At 44.0% G+C, this 22,676-nt stretch overlaps 1 protein-coding gene across 5 annotated transcripts in view; it reads right to left on the minus strand.

The window, feature by feature from the left end:
* Positions 1 to 22,676, minus strand: part of SLC39A5 (solute carrier family 39 member 5) — a 162,241-nt gene that overhangs the window by 109,076 nt on the left and 30,489 nt on the right. For all 5 annotated transcript variants that reach the window (XM_077483387.1, XM_077483386.1, XM_077483384.1 and 2 more), the window contains exons 2-3: positions 4,500 to 4,775; positions 1,684 to 1,850 (exon numbers count right to left, since the gene is read on the minus strand). In XM_077483387.1, coding sequence (XP_077339513.1) covers positions 1,684 to 1,850; positions 4,500 to 4,775 — 443 coding nt within the window. The remainder of the gene's footprint in view (positions 1 to 1,683; positions 1,851 to 4,499; positions 4,776 to 22,676) is intronic.

Here is a 22,676-nt window from a genome sequence, read left to right on the forward strand (position 1 = left end):
AATGGAGTGAATACAGAGAAGGGCAACAAAGCTAATAAACGGTCTGGAGGATATTAGTTATGAGGAAAGGTTGCGAGCACGGAACTTATTCTCTCTAGAGAAGAGATGCTTGAGAGGGGATATGATTTCAATTTACAAATACCGTACTGGTGACCTCACAATAGGGATACAACTTTTCCACGGAAGGGAGTTTAATAAGACACGTGGCCACTCATTAAAATTTGAAGAAATAAGATTTAACCTTAAACTGCCTGTGGATGTGGAATACCCTTCCACAGGTGGTGGACCACAACATACAGGGATATACAGCAAAGTAACTGTGACTTTTTTTAAATATTCTATAATGCAATTACGTTCTATAACATCTTTAATATCAAAGATGTTTATTTTAACTGATTGAAGAATAAAAACACTATATACAGTATTTTAGAACATTTTGGTATTTATTTGAACCCAAATGTTGAGGGGGGTGGCAGCGGTGGTACTTGAGGGGGTGGCAGTGGTGGTACTTGAGGGGGTGGCAGTGGTGGTACTTGAAGGGGTGACAGCGGTGGTACTTGAGGGGGTGGCAGTGGTGGTGTACTTGGGGGGGTGGCAGCGGTGGTACTTGGGGAGGTTGCAGTGGTGTACTTGGGGAGGTTGCAGTGGTGTACTTGGGGAGGTTGCAGTGGTGTACTTGGGGGGGGGGTGGCAGCAGTGGTACTTGGGGAGGTGGCAGTGGTGTACTTGGGGGGTGGCAGCGGTGGTACTTTGGGGGATGGCAGCAGTGGGGTACTGGGGGCATGGCAAGCAGTGTGGTACTTGGGGGGTGGCAGTGGTGGTGGTGCCATCCTTTCCCACCACCACCACCTCTGCCTCCTACTGATCCCATCCCCCACCACCACTGATCTCATCCCTACCCTATCCCCCCCCATCACCTCTGTTGTAGAAGTGATGGTGGGTGGGTAGGGATGGGATCAGTAAGAAGCAGAGGTGGTAGAGAACTTGGCATGGATCAATTGCACTGCAATTCGAATCATCAGTCACTTACTTGAATGCCTCCAGGGATGCCTTTCCTCATGGGGAGAGAGATAGACCCTCCGCTTCACTTGATTGGTGTCAGCTGACTTTATTTTTCAGTGTGTTTTTGTTCCACCGTGGGGAGGGGGGCATTCGCCCGCTGAGCTGAGAAGAGGCTGAGACTCAGAGAGACTGTCAGGACCACCCCAACCTGCCCTGCCTATCCAGAAAGAGAGAATGTAGGGAGGCGGGCGGGATGGAGTGGTCCAGACAGTCTCTCTGAGTCTCAGCCTCTTCTCAGCTCAGCGGGCGAAAGCCTCCTCCCCACGGCGGAACGAATGGCCAGGCAGCGTGGCCACGGCGGGGCCTCCTGGGCGGTAGATGTAATTGCGGTAACTCTGCCCAAGTAATGGGAACTGAGTTACCATGAGGGGAAGAGTAATCAGTTAGATTACTTGTTACCCTCTAAAGTAACTGTGTTACGTGACTCCACTTATTTTAACTCAGTTACTTACATCACTGTCTATATCATATATGCATACCCACATACATTACGTCCCTGCTCTATTAACTCTGTGAGCAATGATCTTTCCACAAACCCGTCAGTTAGAAAGTCAGTATATAAGAATATATATCTGTAACAATGCAGGAAAGGTTCAAAATAAAAGAAATGTAAATGTTCACCTGTTGTTGTTATCATCCTCTACTCTCTCCTTTACCCCGGCAGTGGAAGAGACTAGTGAATGTTCGAGGCTGGAGTGGACATGTTTATGTCGATTTTCCTGGACATCAAGAATATCCAGGTGTGAGACGTGATCATGTCCCAGCTCAGTATGCTGGATCTGTACAACCTGCAGGGAAATAGTAAACCCAGCAACTGATTTTTTTAACAATGCGCTTGTAGTAAAGCTTTTCAGTCAATGAAAATGCCATGCAATTTAGTTCAAGTGAATCACCATTCTAACCACATGTATACCATCATCTTGAATTTGCTTTGTGCAGAGAAGCCTAGACATTAGTGTTAATTTACTAAGGCTGGCCATAGATGAGTCTATTTTTTTTTTGTTCAACCAAGGACTTGAACGAAAAAAAAAAAAAAAAAAAGACTTATGTGTTCTGATATCGGGGGGACATCCCCACCATCAGAAAACACAGATCAGCATTACAGACTATAGCCTGCAGGGAAAATCCAACAAGGCATTTGTACAGAAGTCAATGGGTAGATTGACTTCTTACAACCTTCATGCCCATACATGGATTGCAATTTGGCTGGTCCCTGCTGAACTGGCCGAATTCTGATTCATGTATGGCCTGCTTAAAACAGAGTTCCACCCAAAAGTGGAACTTCCACTCATTTGTCTCCTCCCCCCTCCAGTGCCACATTTGGCACCGGAAGGGGGGAGGGGGGACAGGATACCTGTCATTGACAGGTATCCTGTTCCCACTAATGAGAGCCACGGCCATGGCTATTGATGTCACAGTTGGCTCCATCCTCCTTCCCCTGTCACTGGGCCAATGGGAGCGGAGCCTCGCGCATGCACAGTAGGGTTCACAGTGTGAAGCCGTAAGGCTACTTAAAGTTGGTTAAAGACTGCACACTGCATTTTTCTTGACCTTTATTGCACTAAAAAGTGCCAATAATGGCCAACAATAAATCCATATTAATTTAAATTGGTGATATTAATTAAAAAATCGAATATAATACAATTCTATATAAAAATATAAATAATTTTTTAAAAACTGTCATTTTCAGTTTCAGTTTTTGGCGAAGTGCATCCTGCATTTTTGGATTTGGCAAAAGTGGTTGCCTTAAAGTGGTTGTAACCCTAAAAAAAAGAAAATGTATCCTGTTCCTTTAAAGCATGAATAACAGTACAGTGCTTGTGCTGTGTAATTTGGCCCACTGTAAAATCTAAAATACCTGGCTGATGCTGCAAGGTGGTGCCATCCCCTTTTGTAAACTGACCACTTTTTTTTTTTAATAGCTGCTGAGCCCTGATTACTGTGGTCAGTTTATGGACCTCTGTCATGCTGCTGTCTCTTCCCTCTCCCCCTCCCTGCCTGTCAGCTAGTGTCTGTGCACGTCCCTCTCCTCCTGCTGCTAAAATAATTTTGTGTACTTTATAGTTACCCCTCTGTTGCATAATGTTATGTGCCCCAGCGTATGTTCTACATAAAAAATATGTATCTGTATACCCTGTTTAAGAGCTCTCCTCCTGGCTGACATCAGCGAGGGATTCTTAGCCCCTCCCGCTGTACTTCTCAGATTGGGAGAGGAGAGCAGCAGGCAGTCACATGAGCACCGAGTGGCGCACTGAAATGAAGGTATACAGATACATATTTTGCATATAGAACATAAGCAAGGGCACATAACATCACGCAACAGAGAGGAATCTATGAAGTGCTTTACAACCACTTTAAGGGCTAAGTTCAAGTTTTTTTCCTAAAACCCAGCTCCCAATACCAATATACCATCAATGTTCCCTCGGTTGCAGAACAATAAAAACTTTCTTTGATTTTTGGAACAAGGGCTTACCTAAGCCCCTGCTGTGTTCATAACTTCATGTCTTCCTGGTATGTAGATTTGGGATGGGAGAGCCAGTAAGACACAGGAAGCAGTTTACCAGCTGACCTCATTAGCACACACACCCTGCACCCATTAAACCAGGTTTGCATGGCATCCCTGGCATCCCTCCACATATGCAATTGTCTGGCTTATCAATGTAAGCTATCACAGCTGCTATGTTTGCATGGCATCCCCACCGTCTCTCCAGATGGGCCTGGGCAACATGCTAAACTCTCTGGGGCCAAGAAGTTTTCTATGAACATAGCAGGGGCTAAGGTAAGGCCTTGTTCTAAAAAAAAAAAAATAAAAAAAAAAAAAAAGAAAGAAAGCTTTTAGTTGCCTGCAACCGAGGTACATTAATGGTATTTTGGTACATAGGGGAGTTGGATTTTAGAAAAAAAAGTGAACTTGGCCTTTAAGGAACTGTAGGATCACCATAGCATTAATTACAAATTTCTGTTATCTGGTTTATGTAAAAGGGTCTTTATAAAATTGAATGATAAATATGTAAAAAAAAAAATGTAATTTTATCATAATAAATAAAGTAAGTATCACAAGAACATAGTGACCCAAGGCTTTTTGTGTGATGTCCCCCCATACAACGATAGATAGATAAATAGATATTGCTGATAATTACTATTAAACAATATTACTAAATATAAAAATAAATAAACTAACAGTCACCAGCTCTCTACTCACAGAGCTCTGAGAACCAGATGCAGCCTCGGACCACTCTTTTAAACAGTTTGACCTAATGTTGTTAATGTAAACTGGCTATACACCAGTAGAATTTAGTTCAAACATTCTTACAAAAAAGTAACTTCAAGTTAAAATAAAACAAGCCATTTATTTTAATTTACCTGTGTTATATTTATTTTTGCCCTGACATAAATATTAATTTTTCCTATGTTATATTTTACATTGATTCATTCACCTGTACTTTTCCAAGCCCAAGATTTCTCAGTAAATGTGTGAGCCCCTGGTAAGTCAATGTGTTATTTTCACCATACAAGTGAAAGAGCTGCTGAAGGTAGTACCCTTGTTCCTTCTCGGCCTCCTCCAGAAAGGTGACATTATTCAAAAGTCCTTGTTTAGGGGGCTCTTGTTTGCTTGAAGTGACATTCTGATGTAATTTGTCCTGGCATGCAAAGGGTGTGCAGAATATCCAGAGGATGGAAGCAAGCACAAGCCAGGCCTTATGGAAAAGCATCTGAAATCAAAGGGAAAAAAACAATAACTTACAGAGAACAATTAGTTCATTTTTATGATCAGAACTTAAAAAATAACATTTAAAATGGTACAGGAAGTCCCCGACTTACGAACACCTGACTTACGAATGACTCCTACTTACAAACGGCCTCAATGCCAACTACTAGTGCTCCACGCTGGTCCTGGATACCTCTATCTTGCCACATTCCACACTGCAGTACTTCACGTACTGCGTGACCAGAAGTGCCGCAGAAGTGCCCGGAATATCCCACATCCCTGCATAGGCGGACGCCAGAACATGCCACATCCCTGCACAGGCGGAAGTTACACTTATGCCGCCTACACACAATCAGATTATCCGGCGGACAATCTTCCTTCGCTAGTCCCGGCTACCTGAAGCCGCGTTCAAAATAAACTGACTTTTCTTCATTGTGGGAAAGTCCATTCATTTCAAAGGTCCAGCGGACTAGCACACACATGGCCGAGTCCGGCAGACAATTTTTGAGTCAAAACTACTAAGTCCGTCGGACTTTTGGGGAAAAAAAGTCCGCCGGAGCCCACACAGAGAAGAGAAGAGAAGGTGGCAACAGAAGACTGGGCCACCACCAGTAAAAGAGCTGGAAGAAGGAGCGGAGGCCCGGCAAGAAGAACCGAAGAGGGGGACAAGACCCCCGAAGTCGGAAGAAGAGGCGACGGCAGCGACAGAAGACCGGGCCACTGCTAGTAAAAGAGCTAAAGGAAAAAAGCGGAAGCCCAGCAAGAAGAACCGAAGAGGGGGACAAGACCCCCGGGCGGCGATGAAGAAGAAACCTGGGCTCCTCCGCTAGTAAAAGAGCTAGCAGAAGATATCGGAGGAGTCCGGCGAGAAGACCCCCCAAGATGAAAGAAGACCCCCGGAGCTGTGCAATAAATTATTTTAAACCCTTGTGTGTTGTGTTTGTACCCCATACTCATTCACATAGGGTGGGGGGCCAGTATCTGGGGGCCCCCTTATTAAAGGGGGCTCCTGGATTCTATTAAGCCCCCCGCCCACAGCCCCCAAAAACTAAAGACCAGGGTTGTCGGGAAGAGGCCCTTGTCATCATCAACATGGGGACAAGGTGCTTTGGTGTGTGGGGCCACAAAGCACCCCCCCATGTTGAGGGCACGCGGCCTGGTACAACTCAGGAGGGGGGAGCGCTCACTCGTCCTCACCCCCTTTCCTGACCGCCCGTGCTGCGTGCTTGGATAAGGGTCTGATATGGACCTGGGGGGGGACCCCCACACAGTTTTTTCGGCATAGGGCTTCCCCTTTAAGTCCATACCAGGTGACGGGGCCAGCGACGTGCCAATCTCGCTGCTGAAGGCGGTGACATTGACTTCCTTCGCTAGTCCCGGCTACCTGGAGCCGCGTTCAAAATTAATGGACTTTTCCTCCGTGTGTAAGCAAGTCCGTTCATTTTCAAAAGTCCAGCAGACTCCCGCCAAAAGTATGGTTGTGTGTGGGCAGGTCCGCTCGTTCGGAAAGTCCAGCAGACTTTCCGGCGGTTTGTCCCGAAAAAAATTTCAGGTTTGTCCGTTCGGAAAATTTCATACGAAAGCTGTGTATTAACAATCAGATTATCGTACAATCGATTCGAAAGTGGTATTTTTTGTACAATTTTCTTATTGTGAGAATAGACCTTTACTATATTCATATATACACATACTAGGGCCAATTTAGACAGGAACCAATTAACCTACCAACATGTTTTTGGAGTGTGGGAGCACTGGGAGGAAACCAGAGTACCCAGAGGCACACGGAGAACATATACAGTGGAGACGGAAAGTATTCAGACCCCCTTAAATTTTTCACTCTTTGTTATATTGCAGCCATTTGCTAAAATCATTAAAGTTCATTTTTTTCCTCATTAATGTACACACAGCACCCCATATTGACAGAAAAACACAGAATTGTTGACATTTTTGCAGATTTATTAAAAAAGAAAAACTGAAATATCACATGGTCCTAAGTATTCAGACCCTTTGCTGTGACACTCATATTTTTAACTCAGGCGCTGTCCATTTCTTCTGATCATCTTTGAGATGGTTATACACCCTCATTTGAGTCCAGCTGTGCTTGATTATACTGATTGGACTTGATTAGGAAAGCCACACAACTATCTATATAAGACCTTACAGCTCACAGTGCATGTCAGAGCAAATGATAATCATGAGGTCAAAGGAACTGCCCAAAGAGCTCAGAGACAGAATTGTGGCAAGGCACAGATCTGGCCAAGGTTACAAAAAAAAATTCTGCTGCACTTAAGGTTCCTAAGAGCACAGTGGCCTCCATACTGCTTAAATGGAAGAAGTTTGGGACGACCAGAACCCTTCCTAGAGCCTTGGTGAGAGAGGTAAAGAAGAACCCAAAGATCAATGTGGCTGAGCTCCTGAGATGCAGTCGGGAGACGGGAGAAAGTTGTAGAAAGTCAACCATCACTGCAACCCTCCACCAGTCATGGCTTTATGGCAAAGTGGCCCAACGGAAGCCTCTCCTCAGTGTAAGACACGTGAAAGCCCAAATGGAGTTTGCTAAAAAAACACGTGAAGGACTCTAAGGTGGTGAGATATAAGACTCTCTGGACTGATGAGACCAAGATAGAACTTTTTGGACTTAATTCTAAGCGGTATGTGTGGAGAAAACAAGGCACTGCTCATCACCTGTCCAATACATTCCCAACAGTGAAGCATGGTGGTGGCAGCACCATGCTGTGGGGGTGTTTTTCAGCTGCAGGGACAGGACGACTGGTTGCAATCAAGGGAAAGTTGAATGCGGCCAAGTACAGGGATATCCTGGACCAAAACCTTCTCCAGAGTGCTCAGGACCTCAGACTGGGCCAACGGTTTACTTTACAACAAGACATTGACCCTAAGCACACAGCTAAAATAATGAAGGAGTGGCTTCACAACAACTCCGTGACTGAATGGCCAGCCAGAGCCCTAACTTGAACCCAAATGAGCATCTCTGGATAGACCTAAAAATGGCTGTTCACCAACATTTACCATGCAACCTGACAGAACTGGAGAGGATCTGCAAGGAGGAATGGCAGAGGATCCCCAAATCCAGGCGTGAAAAACTTGTTGCGTCTTTCAAAAATACTCGTGGCTGTATTAGATCAAAAGGGTGCTTCTACTAAATACTGAGCAAAGGGTCTGAATACTTAGGACCATGTGATAGTTCAGTTTTTCTTTTTTAATAAATCTGCAAAAATGTCAACAATTCTGTGTTTTTCTGTCAATATGGGGTGCTGTGTGTACATTAATGAGGAAAAAAAATAACTTAAATGATTTTGCCAAATGACTGCAATATAACAAAGAGTGATAAACTTAAGGGGGTTTAAATACTTTCCGTCCCCACTGTATATTCTTTGCAGCTAGTGTTGGGGTTGGCATTCAAACCAACAACCCTAATGCTGCTAGGCAGAAGTGCTAAACACTTAGCTATGGATTGTATACAGATAATTTAAAAAAGATCTGCAATCATCCATTAACCACCTCAATACAGTGCACTTACACCCCCTTCCTGACCAGACCAATTTTCAGCTTTCAGCGCTCTCACAGTTTGAATGACAATTACTCAGTCATGCAACACTGTACCCACATGAAACGTGCGTCCTTTTTTCCACACAAATAGAGCTTTCTTTTAGTGGTATTTAATCTCTAGTGGTTTTTTTATTTTTTGTGCTATAAATAAAATAAAATGTAAATTTTGTGAAAAAATGCCTTTTTCTTTGTTTCTGTCATAAATTTTTGCTAATTAGTAATTTTTCTTCATACATTTTGGCCAAAAGTTATACTGCTACATATCTTTGGTAAAAAAAAACCATATCAGTGTATATTATTTGGTCTTTGTGAAAGTTATAGAGTGTACAAACTATAGTAAAAATTAGATAATGGGCTATGGCGCTAAAACCCAATGCATGTGCAACACTGTGCATAAAATATATGTAAATTTAATTTATATAACGGTGCTGTCAAAATTCTTTTAACCACTTACAGACCGGACCATTTTGCTGGTCAAAGACCAGACCACTTTTTGCAATTCGGCACTGCGTCGCTTTAATTGACAATTGCGCGGTCGTGCGAGGTGGCTCCCAAACAAAATTGACGTCCTTTTTTTTCCACAAATAGAGCTTTCTTTTGGTGGTATTTGATCACCCCTGCGGTTTTTATTTTTTGCGCTATAAACAAAAATAGAGCGACAATTTTGAAAAAAACGCATTATTTTTTACTTTTTGTTATAATAAATATCCCCCAAAAATATATATAAAAAATTTTTTCCCTCAGTTTAGGCCGATACTTATTCTTCTACATATTTTTGGTAAAAAAAAAAAAAAAAAAATCGCAATAAGCGATTATTGATTGGTTTGCGCAAAAGTTATAGCGTTTACAAAATAGGGATAGTTTTATAGCATTTTTATTAACAATTTTTTATTATTTATTTTTTTACTAGTAATGGCGGCGATCAGCGATTTTTATTGTGACTGCGACATTGTGGGGGACCCATTGGACATTTTTGACACATTTTTGGGACCATTGTCATTTATACAGTAATCACTGCTATATAAATGCAGTGATTCCTGTGTAAATGACACTGGCAGTGAAGGGGTTAACCAGTGGGTGGCAGTGTAGGGGTTAAGTGTTTCTAGGGGTGTGTTACTAACTGTGGGGGGGTTGGGCTTTCATTTAGTGAACACTGATCTCTGCTCCAATCACATGGAGCAGAGATCAGCGTCACTAGTTGCTAGGCAGAATGGAGAAATGCTGTTTACATGGCATTTCCTCCATTCAGCCGGGAGCGCGGGAGCGCGCCGCCGGCGGCGCGCTCCCGATGGCAGGGCGGCATTGAAGGTTGGACGTACCTGTACGCCAATATGCCTGCCCGTGCCATTCTGTCGACGTACATCGTCGTGCGCTGGTCGGGAACCGGTTAATATATCAAATGTGTGCATATATGTGCTAGTACTACGGTGGACCATACATATACTATGCTTATACTGATAATAACAAATTCATAAAAATTCATAAATAACCTCCAAAAGAGTCAAAAAATGTGCAAATTAATTAATCTCAGTAAACATGCAAATATCGTGCAGAATGTTTAGTCCCAAAGAACGTCTTTATACATAAGAACTTTTCAAAATCGCATTCTGAAATTGCTGGAAAGTCGCATGCTGTAATATTTCAGGTGGTGGTAGTAGAATAAAGTGACTAGTGCAAAAAAGGTGCCAATCATCAATGTAGAGAGAAAACACTCTTCCCCGGTGCGCCACTCAGTATTGTGGTAATATGATTGCTCTCACCAGATCAAATACCCCTGTGGGGTTGGACAGGCTTTCACAGTATAAGCCACTGTGCTGCTAACTGAATGCTGCTGCTGGTGCGCTGGGGGAATGTTCACTCTTCACTTCATATGTACTTCGTTTGTTATATGCATGGAGGACAGAGAAACATATCCATGGTGCAATTACGTTTTAAAACCGCTTTTTATTTCGTTATAAAAAGAGAGTTACTCACATTTGCTCATTAAACAATTCGCATGGGAAAGGTGCACGCACGTGGCCACGACCTACGCGTTTCGTCAGAGTGGCGTCTTCTGGACCGGTCCAGAAGACGTCACTCTGACGAAACGAAAAAAGTTTTTGGAATATGTGTAAAAAAATGAAAAAGCATTTTTTTACACAAAGTTGTCAATTTATAAGATATTTCTAACACACAGCATGTATATAGAAAAAATTACACCCCAAAACACATTTTGCTACTCCTCCCAAGTATGGCGATACCACATGTGTAGGACTTTTACACAGCCTGGTCACATACAGAGGCCGAACATTGAAGTAGTACGTTCAGGCGTTCTAGGAGCATAAATGACACATCTCATTTCATTCCTACCTATAACACTTTTGAAGGTGCTGGACCACCAGGACAGTGAAATTACCCACAAAATGACCCCATTTTGGAAAGAAAACACGTATATTCTATGAGGCATGGGCTGCAAACAGGTACTCGGGTACTCTGATGGGCCGTGACAGGTACTCGGGTACGCTGATGGGCCGTGACAGGTACTCGGGTACTCTGATGGGCCGTGACAGATACTCGGGTACTCTGATGGGCCGTGACAGGTACTCGGGTCTTCTGATGGACTGTGACAGGTACTCGGGTCTTCTGATGGACTGTGACAGGTACTCTGGTACTCTGATGGATTGTGACAGGTACTCAAATACTCTGATGGACTGTGACAGGTACTCAAGTACTCTGATGGACTGTGACAGGTACTCTGGTACTCTGATGGACTGTGACAGGTACTCAAATACTCTGATGGACTGTGACAGGTACTCAAGTACTCTGATGGACTGTGACAGGTACTCTGATGGACTGTGAGTGACAGGTGCTATGAGGGGTGGTAACAGGTCCTCTTTATTGGGGGGGGGCAATCAGTGTGATTGGTGTACACTGTAGGCGGTAACGAGATGTTACCGCAATCTCCTCCTCACACACGATCGGTGTGTGAGGAGGAGAACCCGGTAACATCTCCTTACCGCGGTTTGTTTACATTTTAGTGATTGGCTGTAAAAGGATCACAGCTGATCACGTGGGTAAACAGCCGGCCAATGGCTGTTTACCAGCACCGGTGACGAGCAGTGTTCCCTAGGAACACGCCGCCACTGACCTGCACGCGCAGCGTGCTCGCGATCGCACGCATGCGCCGTGCACAGTGGGGGTGTGACCATCTGTGATCGGCCGTGATCACGTGGTAAACAGCCATAACCAATGGCTGTTCACCCCCTTCGGTGGCGAGCAGTGTCTCCGTGACATGCCGCCACCGAAGAAACAGGGATGCGCGCGCACGATCGCACGCATTCCCTGTTTAAACTGGAGGCCGTCATATGACGGCCTCCCGCCACAATAGGTGCGCCGCCTGGCCATCATTTGACGGCCTGCGGTCAGAAAGTAGTTAATGTATATAAAAAACGTATCAAGTTTGTAAATGTAAGATGAGAAAATTAAAACAAAAATAACTAAAAACTATTATAAAGAGAGCACTAAATGCATCTCCATCGTGAAAATAGATAGCCGCAATAAACCTCCTGCAGATGTTCCAAACTCAGTAGCAAGATTGATCACTTTTATTTTTAATGCCACCAAAAAGACAATTGTCCATTCATGGAAATCCCATACAATAAACTTCTCTGAAGTACTTTTCTGACTAAACTAAACTATGATAAATTAGACATTATCGGCTATCTCATCTTATACATATGGGAAATTCCTGAAATTCTGGTCCTCTTCCTTCTCAACTTCTTATGCCGCGTACACACGACCAGACTTAGGTCCGACAGACTTTCGACGGAGTTCTGACGGAGTTCTGACAGACTTCTGACGGACTTTCCGAATGAACGGACTTGGCCACACACAATCACACCAAAGTCCGACGGATTCGAATGTGATGACGTACGACCAGACTAGAATAAGGAAGTTCATAGCCAGTAGCCAATAGCTGCCTTCGCATCGGTTTTTGTCCGTCGGACTAGCACACACACGAGCAGATTTCTCGGTAGGAACTGGGTCCGGCGGAGTTCTGGTGGAAAAATTTGAAACATGTTCCATTTCTAAAGTCTGTCAGACTTTTGCAATTCAAAAGTCCGCTGCAGCCCACACACGATCGAATAGTCTGCCGGAATCATTCCGTCAGACTTTTGATGTTGAAAAGTCTGGTCGTGTGTACGCGGCATTAATCTGACCTGAGAGCACTAATTCTTTGAACTGCTACCATACTCACTCGGTCCCTGGGAGGGGGGGGGGGGGGTAGAAACAGGTAATTTACCTGCCTAACCTCCATCTTTCCTCCCTTTTTCCCTTACCCCTTTACCTTCCCCCTATTTCTTTTCCTCTGTCTTTTCTTACTTCCTTTTTCTGACCACCTTACTTTACTACTCTGTCCTCCAAAACCCCCTTAGCCCATTGAGCCCTGGAAATGCCATACGCTAATGATAATAAGGAATACCGTATATACTCGAGTATAGGCCGACCCGAGTATAAGCCGAGGCCCCCAATTTACCCCCAAAAAACTGGGAAACCTATTGACTCGTGTATAAGCCGAGGGTGAGATATGCCTGTCCATCCCTGTGTGTGTCCGTCCATCCCTGTGTGTCCGTCCATCCCTGTGTGTCCGTCCATCCCTGTGTGTGTGTCCATCCATCCATCCCTGTGTGTGTGTCCATCCATCCATCCCTGTGTGTGTGTCCATCCATCCATCCCTGTGTGTGTGTGTGTGCGTCCATCCATCCATCCATCCCTGTGTGTGTGTGTGTGTCCATCCATCCATCCATCCCTGTGTGTGTGTGTGTGTCCATCCATCCATCCATCCCTGTGTGTGTGTGTGTGTCCATCCATCCATCCATCCCTGTGTGTGTGTGTGTGTCCATCCATCCGTGTGTGTGTGTGTGTGTGTGTGTGTGTGTCCGTGCAGCCTTGTGTGTCCAGCCTACCTGTGTCCCGAGCCTCCGTGTCGTCCCGTCCCGAGCCTCCGTGTCGTCCCGTCCCGAGCCTCCGTGTCGTCCCGTCCCGAGCCTCCGTGTCGTCCCGTCCCGAGCCTCCGTGTCGTCCCATGCCAGGATCGCCGCTCTTCGTCGGCGCCCTGGCGGCCATTCCCCTGTTCAAAAGCCGCGCCTCCGCCTCCGCCTGTGATAGGCGGAACACTCAATTTCCCAGCAGTCTGTGTTCCGCCTATCACGGACATCCTCTCATCCTCGTCCGTAGTACGAGGATGAGCCGATGTCCGTGATAGGCGGAACACTGACTGCTGGGAAATTGAGTGTTCCGCCTATCACAGGCGGAGGCGGAGGCGCGGCTTTTGAAAGGTAGAATGGCCGCTGTCTGTCTGCTCGACACGCTGTTCGGGCAGTCAGACAGCGGTGACTCGAGTATAAGCCGAGGGGGGCACTTTCAGCCTCAAAAAAGAGGCTGAAAATCTCGGCTTATACTCGAGTATATACGGTACACATCAGGTAATGGCTCATTATCACATTTAGCAAATGGTTAATTCATTTTCACCACTTAAAGTGGAACTTCAAACAAATTCTAAATGTGTGTGAAGGGTGTGTGAAGGGTGAGATGTGGGTGGCACAGTGGTATAGTGTGTAGCTCTCTCACCTAGCAATAAAAAGGGTCACTGGTTCAAATCCCAACCAAGACACAACCTGCCTGGAGTTTGCATGTTCTCCCTGTGCCTGCGTGGGTTTCCTCCAGGTACTCCGGTTTCCTCCCACACTCCAAAGACATGCTGGTAGGTTAATTGGCTTCTATATATGAATGGGGACCTTGGATTGTGGGCTCCTTGAGGGTAGGGACCGATGTGAGTGTGCAATGTACATGGATAGGGACAATTGTAGACACTCAGGTTGAACTGGATGGACTGGTGTCTTTATACACCCTAACTAACTATGTAACTATGAGATCACACTTCTGCGCATTAACGTATGTTGCTTTAAGATGGCCTATTCATTTTGTATGGGCTACCAACCCACCCCACGCAGTCCAAACTGCGCATACCGTTTTTTGGGGAACCTATTGCAAAGTAATGCAGGGCGGTGCTCTGATTTAGGGCTCATTTACATGGCTATTATTGCCGCTCCTCTGAAAAATGTTTTGGGGTGGATTGCTTTTCAGATGGTGTTTCGCAGGTGTTGAGGAGGTCATAATTACCTTCCTAACTGCCTTTTTTAACCCCAAAATGCCGACCCACTGTGCCGCCCCATTCACTTAATGCCTAAGGGTGAAACAAATCTAAATGCCTATGTCCAATTTTGCAACTTTTACATGTGTTCGTAAAAACCCTACATATCACCACAACTACTTTGTGCATCTAGGTGGATTATAGCTTTTTTTTTTTCAGGACAAATTGGGCTTTCATTTGGTGGTAAATGGTAACATATATCTCATATTTATTTTTATTATCAAAGCAAAACTGGCCCAAAATAGTAAAAGAAAAGAAAAAAACATTTTTTTTAAATTTAGCTGCATATTTCTTGCTACTACCATAACAAACCACCAAAGAACAACCCAAACCAAATTCCCCCACTCCTGACGACCGCAGCGATCATTTGTGTATGTTAGTTGTTTGTACCCGTAGTACGACTCAAAAACAAAAAGTGACCATTTTACTTCCTTTTTTAAATTTTTTTTATCCTACCTAAAACACACTGACACTGATACTAATTACAACAAAATAAAAATCCTGTCCAAAAAATACTGACCCTGACCTTTGACGCTGACGTTAACCTTTGACCTTAACATTTGACCCTGACCTTGAAACAAACACTAAACCCTGGCACTGACCTAGATCAAACCTTGGTCTCTCTAGGTATATATTTTTTTATTAATTTTTATTTATTTATTTATTTATTTATTTTTACACACACATTTTTTTTTCTATCTCTGCAAGGACAGAGAAAGATACAATGTATCTCTCTCGTTGGTTCACATAGAAAACACGGGGGCAGGCTTTACTGTTACTAATCACTGTGATAGCCAATTAGAGGCTATCACAGCGATCAGGTGACCCGGAATCGAACGTTACCGGGTTCTGATCAATAGACCGGCGTATGGGGTTCGCCGTGTGGTGCGCTCCCAACGCAAATGGAGGTACACAAATATGCAGCCCTACCGCAAAAAAAAAAAAAAAAACAAGTCCAGTGGGGCTGCACATTTCTGTTATGTTGGTGCCAAGGAGTTAAAAGAGTAATTTTTGGCAGTGGTACCACCTGTCAAATGCAACATGATATTTGAATTTTGCCGCGCCTGCAAAGCAGGGCATTGCACACTCAGCTTGTGCCCAGCCCTAAGCGGCTGCATTACTGTGTTTAGGTGGGTGATGATGGAGGGGTGGGGGGGGGGGGTGGTAAACCCTCGGCTCTACTGCTTGCTTGCACTGCTCTCCTGGCCTCCGTGTGAATGAGCCCTTAGTATGTTGGGGTGTAGACATGTGCAATTTTTTTTGTAACTAATCGAAATTCGGCAGAATTTTGCATCTTTCAGACAAATTCGGATGCATCCGAACGTCCGAATAAAAAAATAACGAATTTCAACTAATACGAAAGAAATGATAGCAGGTATAACAAATGAATTTGACATGAGTCGGTAATCTGTGAAAGATCTAATGAAACAAAAAGTCAACACAAAATAAATCTTACAGTCCAATCAGCTGATTAATTTTGTGCTGGAGGTTGGATTACTGGCAAAGTGCATTCCTGAGAAGGGAGTGAGAAGGGAGTTGTATTGTATTTGAGCCGAGGAGAAGAGATATTTTCATTGTGTATGTATAGATCCAATAAACAAACAACTTTTCAAACTACGAATCATTATCACGAATATATATACATACATAAATATTGAATTTCAACGAACACGAACAAAATTATAACGCATATAACGAATGAATTTGTTATGATTCCAGATTCAGTATAACGAATATCGACACTCTACAGAAATAACAAATTAACCCGAAAACGTATTCACGTAACATAACAAATATAACAGAACAAAATTATGTATTTTACCAATGACAACCAACCGAAACGAAACAAAATTTTCCGTTGTGCGCAAGTCTACTGGGGTGTCATTCGAAATGGTAACACAACGAAATAATGAATGGGTGTTAACGCATTGCAAAAGTGGGTTTTAATACCTCACCGAACTTTCAGTTTAAATTCGCTAAATTAGTTACATTTGCAAGAAAAAAAAAATGATGTGCAAAACCTAAGGGCTCATCCGGGCCTATGCATTGTTGCAATGAGCGCCAAAATGCACATATTAACTTGCAGTGCCACAACTGTTCTATTTGTGGGGTATTGCACTGCCATTCTTTGTGAATAGCACCCCGACACATTGTACAGTAGAACACAATGCACCACAGTGCACCACTATGCATGTGCTGTTGTAGTGTGCTGAGTTAAAAAAAATAAAAAGGCCAGGCACATTTTTTTTTGCCTGTTGTGGTGCATTAGCAGCCTATTCATAATGGATTGGCTTCCCAAATTCAACACACTTTATTAACATGTGCCTGATGGGCAACCTGATGTAAGGGGGAACTCTCATGGGCAACCTAAAGTGAAGGGGAATTCTGATGGGCAACCTGATTTAAGGGGGAACTCTGATGGGCATCCTGATGTAAGGGAGGCTCAGGTGAGCAACCTAAAGTAAGAGGGAACTCTAATAGGCAACTTGATGCAAGGGGGGACCCTGATGGGCAACCTGATGCAAGGGACAACTCTGAAGGGCAACCTGATATAAGGGGGAACTCTGATAGGAAACTTGATGCAAGGGGGGACCCTCATAGGCATCCTGATGTAAGGGAGAACTCTGATGGGCAACCTGATGTAAGGGGGAACTCTGATAGGAAACTTGATGCAAGGGGGACCCTGATGGGCAACCTGATGCAAGGGAGAACTCTGATGTGCAACCTGATGCAAGGGAGAACTCTGATGTGCAACCTGATGTAAGGGGGAACTCTGATGGGCATCCTGATGTAAGGGAGGCTCAGATGAGCAACATAAAGTGTAAGGGGGAACTCTGATGGGCAACCTGATGTAAGCAAGGATGGTGATGTAAGGGGGGGGGGGGGGGGCGATGATATAAGGCAGGAATTCTGATGGGGACTATGATATAAGGAGGGACTCTAAAGCCCCATACACACTATCAGATTTTCTGCAGATTTTTGTCTTCAGATTTACCAAAACCATGTAGTACAATGGCTTGCCTGATTGCATACAAATTGAAACTCCTAAGGTTTGACCTCATATTATATGGTTTTAGTAAATCTGAAGGAAAAAAATAAACAGAAAATCTGAGCAGTAAATAACTTGTATACAGCACACATTACACAACTGTGTGGGTCAATGATGCATCCTCAATGTGCACTGAGTGAGGATTAAGGTCAGTAGAGACTGTCTATGGTCTTACCTTCTGATGTAAGGGAGGACTCTGATAGGCACCCTGATGTAAGGGGGGACTCTGATGGGGATTCTAATGTAATTGGGGAAACTGATGGGGACCTGGATATATGAAATGGGGGGCACTCGGATAACCTGTTGTAAAGGGGAACTCGGATGGGCAACCTGATGTAAGGGAGGACTCTGATGGACAACCTAATGTAAGGGGGGACTCTGATGGGCAACCTGATGCAAGGGGGAACCCTGATGGGCAACCTGATGTAATTGGGGAATCTGATGGGGACCTAGCTGCAAGTGGGGGGGGGGGCGACTCTGATGGACAACCTGGTGTAAAGGGGAACTCTGATGGGCTACCTGATGTAAGGGGGGACTCTAATGGCAATCTGATATATATGGGGGGACTCTGATGGCAACTGGATTTGAAGGGGAACTTGATGTGAGTGGAAACTCCAATGGGCAACCTCATGTAAGGGGGGACTCTAATGGGCAACCTGATGTAGGAGGGAACTCTGATGGGCAACCTGATGCAAGGGGGACTCTAATGGGCAACCGGATGCAAAGGGGAACTCTGGTGGGCAACTTGATGTAAGGGGGGACTCTGATGGGCAACATGATGTAAGGGGGAACTCTGATGGGCAACCTGATGCAAGGGGGGCCCTGATGGGCAACCGGATGCAATGGGGAACTCTGATAGGCAACCTGATGTAAGGGGGAACGCTGATGGGTAACTTGATGCAAGGGGGGACCCTGATGGGCATCCTGATGTAAGGGGGGAACTCTGATGGGCAACCTAATGTAAGCAAGGACAGTGATGTAGGGGGGGGGGTAATGAGGTAAGGCAGGAATTCTGATGGGGACTATGATATAAGGAGGGACTCTAATAAGGATTTTTTTTTGGATGACAATATTTATAAAATATATGATATGGCCCTCATGCTGAAAAGCTTGAAGAACTCTGATCTATATGTGTTTTGTATAAAATCAGAACAGAAATGCATCAAACATAACTTGTACACAGCACACATTACACAACTGGTTTCTCAACGCATGCTTTTAAATGCAAATGTCTTTATGTGCCATCACCGGAAGGGTTGTTATTAATAAATTATAAGGTAGATCACTTTAGGCATTCATATGATTCAGAATTATCGGCTTCCTGGAATCATTGCAATTAATTTCACTTTTATAGTAGGTAGGGAGGACCCTCACCATGCCAACATTCAAAATATATATACAAAGATTGGCCAAGTCAAAAAATTGGCAGACTTTGTGGGCACACAATGAGAGGGAAAATCAATTAAAAAAAGTATACATTTTATTACAGCATAAATAAACTGACAAAAAACATATAGCCAACATACAAACAACACCCTGTATGGACACAGTTACCCGTTACCCAACGATGCAGTTACAGAGGGCTGGATCTAAGGTACAAAAATTGATGTCACAATGTATCAAAGTAGGAGAAGAATTTCTGATCCAGTAATGCCTCCAAAAACTTGCTAGACTACGCGTTTCACTAAGATATTAGCTTCCTCAGGACAAAAACTGGGTAGGTGCTGGTATATTTAAAAACAAAAGAGTACATGTGTAAATATTTAGTGTAGTACATATCTGTATAAGTATAGCTGTGACTGTTACAACATTGCTACAGAAGAAGTACATATACAAAAAGACCAATTACATATAGACATAACACCATGTATGCTTGCCTGGTAAACTTGTGGCTCAGGTTATGGGGGAACTTCACAGAACTAACAGACAACCGAAAAAGACAGAATTTCAAATTTTCATACGTGTGTGTATGATAGTAAGATACAAGCATATCATGTGGTCTATGATATGTATCACTAGATAAAACAGAGACATATGCATTATGGACCGGGGTGCCACTGTGAAAAAATCCCCAGATCAAAAAAAAATGGTTTATACTAGAATGGCTCTCACCTGATATGCAACGGTCATGTAGAAGTATATTAGGATATAAATCGCACACAGTGGTAAGTAGTCACAGATTCCCGCTATAAATGCATTCAAAAGTAGATCGAATCAAAGATTAGGTATTAACCCTTTGAGCAGAGTATATATACTATTATACTACTATTATATGTATACTATTTACCAGTAGTACCGAGAAATGGCCCATTGGGTACAGAAACACTATTTTAAATGAATGAGTGTTCAATCCCTTTAGGTATAGAGACCAATAGCATGTCTACAAAAGGGGGGGGGCATAGCAACCTATTAGAGCAGTGGTCATCAGCCCTGTCCTCAGGGCCCACTAACAGGCAAGGTTTGCAAGATAACTGAAATACATCACAGGTGATATAATTTGCTGCTCAGTGATTGCTGTATTCTAGTCTGCATCTCCCCAAAGGTAATACTTAAAACCTGGCCTGTTAGTGGGCCCTGAGGTCAGGGTTGGTGACCACTGTATCAGTCCACAACGGTGCAACCATATGGTGCAAATTCCGGAACATATTTTTTAGATTGTAAGCTCTAACGAGCAGGGCCCTCTGATTCCTCTTGTACCAAATTGTAATGTAACTTTAATGTCTGCCCTCATGTTGTAAAGCGCTGTGCAAACTGTTGGCACTATATAAAACTTGTATAATAATAATAATAATAATAAAAGTGTAACACAGCATCTACAAATACCCATATCTTGTACCCTACACAGCAGCCAAGGGGAAAAGGGCAAAAATTTATTTTGGAAAAAGAGACCACCCACCAACAAGCAACAAGCAAGCTAAATGACAATTTGGACAAAAAAAAAATATGTTTACAAAAAGTTTTATAACTAATAGCATCATTAAGGCCAGAGGCAGTAGTGGTATCCAGGGTGTGAATCCATCTCATTTCTCTTTGTAGGATTTTTTTATCATGATTACCAACTTGAGAGTTTTTTTGAATGTGTTCTACTTCTAATGCTGCAAATTTTACTACATTGTTATCACCAGCATGCATTTGATTTATATGTCATCTTATTGTTGTAAGCAGTTGATTACTGTTAATGTAGTATATTTGGGCCTTAATGAGATGCCAAAAAACTTGTTTGGTTTTGCCCATGTAGAAGCCATCACATTCGCAGAACATTATGTACACCACGCCCTCCGTCTGACAGTTGACATGGTGTACAGCAGAGTGTAATCTGCCATTTGGCATATACATCCATGGGCAAAAGGTGCATGAGCCACATTGCCAACTTCCTCTCTAGGTGGTATCCTCACTAGCTATTTCGGACAAAATGGCTTTGTGTCAATCTGTCCCCGAGTGATCTTGCTATCCTGAAAGTGATATTAGGTTTGGGACCTGTATATTTACAGAGAATGGGATCATTGATAAGAAGGTACCAATGTTTCTTAAGTATTTCCTGTACACATGAGTGAAAACTACTAGCATGTAAAAGGGTGTTCCCTGCTGTCTCCTTTCGATATAGGGTGGTGGTAATATTTACATACCTTATACCGACACCAACATCTTATATCGAAAGGAGACAGCAGGGAACACCCTTTTTCCATGCTAGTAGTTTTCACATGACTCCTCTTATCAACAATGTCCCTTACAGACAATATCTCAGATTGCGCAGAATCTGCTCTAACGATACCCTATTTAAGCAGAAAGCAGACGCATTACAAATGAGATTATCCAATAGGGGATACTCAAAGACATTGCTTAATAAAGCTTATAAAAGAACATGCAGGCAGACTAGACACAATGCTTTAGTTAAGAGACCCAGACAAAGTGAGGAAGATACTACCAGGATCATTATTACTTATAATTGCCAACACTCATGTGTATGGGAAATACTTAAGAAACATTGGTACCTTCCAATGATCCCATTTTCTGTAAATATACAGGTCCCAAACCTAATATCACTTTCAGGAGGGCAAGATCACTCGGAACAGATTGACCAAAAGCCATTCCTCTGAAATAACTAGTGAGGATACCACCTCGAGAGGAAGTTACCAATGTGGCTCATCCACCTTTTGCCCATGGATATGTAGTGCCCACCACCATTAGGTGGGTGCTAGTAGGTAAAGACAGGTTAAAGTACCAGTGCCTTACTGTTCTTTTTGTACAGACCTGGAGGTTTGGCTTGGGTTAGGGTGGAGTTGTAGGTTAGAGGGGGTGTGATCACCTATTTATCCCCCTGGAAAACCCTCCCTTGCTTATCCAGAGGAATGTTCTGGAAAGGAGGCGGGTGCGGGGATTGAAAGACAGGCAGTGGCTCTAGTCCAATCATTAATTTGTTTGGGCAGGGGCGGGCTCATACATATACATTGGGGTCACATGTTCCCTGGGGGAGATGGGACGATATTTAATCCAGAAGGGCTGCAAGATGTGACCCACAGAAGCAGGGCCGGAAGGCCTGGGGGTGCATAGACCCCAGTGCTGGAAAGCCACGGAACTTTGCCGGAAAGCCTGGAGGTTCAGAGACCCCAGAGCTGGAAGGTTTCACCATTGAAGAAGCAAGAAGTACCTACTAACAGGACTGAGTAGACTGGGGTTGCCTGGACAGGTGAGGCCTTGGACTCCAGAATTTCAACAGTACCACATGTCATTTAGAGGGACATGAGCCAGTTCGTTAAGACCCCTTTCACACCACACCGCCGATAGCATGGGCGGTAAAACGCCGTTATTTTTAGCGGCGTTTTACCGCCGGATTTGCGGCGCATTTTGGCCGCTAGCGGGGCGCTTTTACCCCCGCTAGCGGCCGCGAAAGGGTTAAAACCGCCGGCAATACGCTGCAATAGCGGCGTTTTGCCGGCGGTGATACAGCGCTGCCCCATTGATTTCAATGGGGAGCAGCGGTGGAGGAGCGGTAAACACACCGCTCCTTCACCGCTCCAAAGAAGCTGCTGGCAGGACTTTTTTCTGACGTCCTGCCAGCACACCGCTGTAGTGTGAAAGCCCTCGGGCTTTCACAC

This window comes from Lithobates pipiens, unplaced genomic scaffold (genome assembly GCF_037356315.1).
Source record: "Lithobates pipiens isolate NorthernLeopardFrog02 unplaced genomic scaffold, aLitPip1_a1.2 Scaffold_16, whole genome shotgun sequence".
NCBI lineage: Eukaryota > Metazoa > Chordata > Amphibia > Anura > Ranidae > Lithobates > Lithobates pipiens.